The sequence below is a fragment of the Quercus lobata genome, chromosome 2 (assembly GCF_001633185.2).
Source record: "Quercus lobata isolate SW786 chromosome 2, ValleyOak3.0 Primary Assembly, whole genome shotgun sequence".
Taxonomy (NCBI): Eukaryota; Viridiplantae; Streptophyta; class Magnoliopsida; order Fagales; family Fagaceae; genus Quercus; species Quercus lobata.
The window spans coordinates 89,154,540-89,157,044 of NC_044905.1; the positions used below are offsets into that span (position 1 = coordinate 89,154,540).

Consider the following 2,505-nt stretch of genomic DNA (forward strand, 5'->3'; position numbering starts at 1 on the left):
TCAACACAAAAAATTCATGTTTGGTTTGTTGAGTTGAACATTTCACGCGGTAATCCAAATCTCATGCTAATGAGTATGAGTAATAAGTCCCACTTCACGGCAGCCTTAGACGAAGTAGCCAACTCTCCAAATCATGTTGACAAAATCACGTGGTGTCCACCCAATGCCACCAAATTCTCACTATTTCAAACCATGCATCACCTACCTCTATGAAATTATAAATACAAATAGACTCACTTCGTGTCTCCCACTTAAGTTCTCTCCTCACAAGAAAACAGAGCAAGAGAGAACAGGGGCGACCTTACCTTTAAGAACACAGAGCAATGGCAAGAAAGTTAAACATTGTTTTTCTTGTAGTAATAGCAGTAACAGCTTTGCTACAAAGCTCAGTGGCACAAACAACCTTTCAGGTGGGTGATGCATTGGGTTGGACAATCCCTTCTAGTGTTTCCACTTACAGCACTTGGGCTGCCAACAAGAACTTCATCGTCGGCGACATTCTTGGTAATAAAAACCAAATTTCAATTTATTTTTCTTTCTAAATCTTATTATAAAAATATAAAATGAATCAAAGCGATACAGGACTGAATATAAATCTTTTCGATGTTGAATTTTTTTATTATTGGTTTTTGTAGTATTTAACTTCACAACTTCGCAACACACCGTAGCTAAAGTCAGCAAGTCTGATTACGATGCTTGTAACCCTAATAATCCCATTTCCATTCAAACCAATGGTCCTGCAACTGTGACTTTGAATGAGACTGGGGCTCAATACTACATCTGCACCGTTAGCACCCATTGTTCCTCTGGTCAGAAGTTGGCAATCAATGTCAGTGCGGCTACTTCTTCAGCTCCACCACCTAGCACTTCACCAGCTGCTACTCCAACACCTGCTCCAGCTCTTGCTCCAGCACCTACTCCATCCAGAGGACCGGCGACCTACACAGTTGGAGACACACTGGGTTGGACTGTTCTTTCTAGTGCTTCTGTTGCTTATCAAAATTGGGCTAGCAACAAGACCTTCTTCGTTGGAGACATTCTAGGTAAAGTGACTAATTCAAGAGTCCAAAATTCTAGAAAATATTGTGGCTTTTAAATTTCAAGTTCCCAAAATATCGATTTAGATTTTATTTTTTAAAAATGATTGAGATAAAGTATCTTCAAGATGATAAAAGCTACCAACATTTTCATAATTTTACATTCAAATAATTACATAAAAAATTGTCTATATACTTTTAGATTTGTAATATTTAATTTGAATTATGAAATCTCTTATTTTAAATCAAATAGATAGGATTTTTTTTTTTTTAAATAATATTAAGATCACAACTAAAATCACAATTTTTTCACATAACGAGTTGTGAGTAATAAAATAAAAATAGTAAGTCCACAATTGACACATGGTTAATAAGTTGTAGCTTTAGCCTTTAGCTGTGATACTAACATTTTTTATTAAAAAAATACTAAAGATTTTCTAAACATAAGAATTCAATATGGTTCATGTATCAATTTGTAACCCTAAATTTCTTTTCCATTGTGATTTGTGCAGTCTTCAACTTTGCAAACGGAACACACAACGTTGCCGAGGTAACAAAGCAAAACTACAACTCATGCAACACCACCAGCCCTCTGTCTCTCAATGCCAATCCACCCGTAAGAGTGACTCTCACCAAGGCCGGCGAACATTTCTTCACCTGCACAGTTTCAGGTCACTGCTCCGCCGGACAAAAGCTTGCCATCAATGTCACTGGCAGCACCACCGCCACTCCTCCTTCATCAGCCACGCCACCATCCTCCACCAGCGCTCCTCCTCCGTCCACCGCCGCCACTCCTCCAAGCACAACCACCAATCCTTCAGTGCCAAGTCCGACAAGTGGTGTTACCCCACCTCCACCTCCAAGCTCTGCTACGTCCCTCAGAGTTACTGGCTTATGTGCCACCTTCTTGTCCATTGTCTTAGTCTTCTTGAACTAGATTTGATAGTGATATCATGGTAGAGAATTGGTGTGATTCATTTTACTTACGTGATTGTCGTTATACAGATTGATTTTTCGATTTTTATATGCAATAAGTTATTTTTCTATGTTTCAGCTATTGATGTTGATTGATGAGTAATCTAGAAATTAGCATTAGTGTGAGCAAATTTTCAACACCTACCTGCCTATCCCTTTTGTTTTGTCCTGGTCACGACCTGGCCCGTTAAGGATAAGAAAATTGCCAGACTTCAAACCTGAGTTGGCCTTCAAAGGCGTTCAATTGCAATAATATAATGGTGTAGAATTTTCGGGGATTGTTGAACATTCTTCTAGTCGCTCCATTGCTTGTGGGCTGACATGTGGAGGATTTTTAACTGGTCAAACGGGAAAAAGAGAACAAAATACCTCACTCATGACACTTTGAGTTTTGAGTACAGATATATATATTTTTTCTCGGTCATCACTAATTGAACGGATTTATGCCTTTTTTTTGTTTTTGTTTTTTTTTTTAACAAAACGGATTTATACC

At 38.2% G+C, this 2,505-nt stretch overlaps 1 protein-coding gene across 1 annotated transcript; it reads left to right on the forward strand.

Annotated features, from left to right (window-relative positions):
* Nucleotides 1–238: 238 nt before the first annotated feature.
* Nucleotides 239–2,083, forward strand: LOC115957024 (blue copper protein-like). The gene is made up of 3 exons (XM_031075269.1): nucleotides 239–504; nucleotides 636–1,043; nucleotides 1,550–2,083. Exons 1-3 carry the CDS (start codon nucleotides 324–326, stop codon nucleotides 1,972–1,974), a joined length of 1,014 nt encoding a protein of 337 aa, XP_030931129.1. The 5' UTR covers nucleotides 239–323; the 3' UTR covers nucleotides 1,975–2,083.
* The last annotated feature ends 422 nt before the right edge of the window (nucleotides 2,084–2,505 follow it).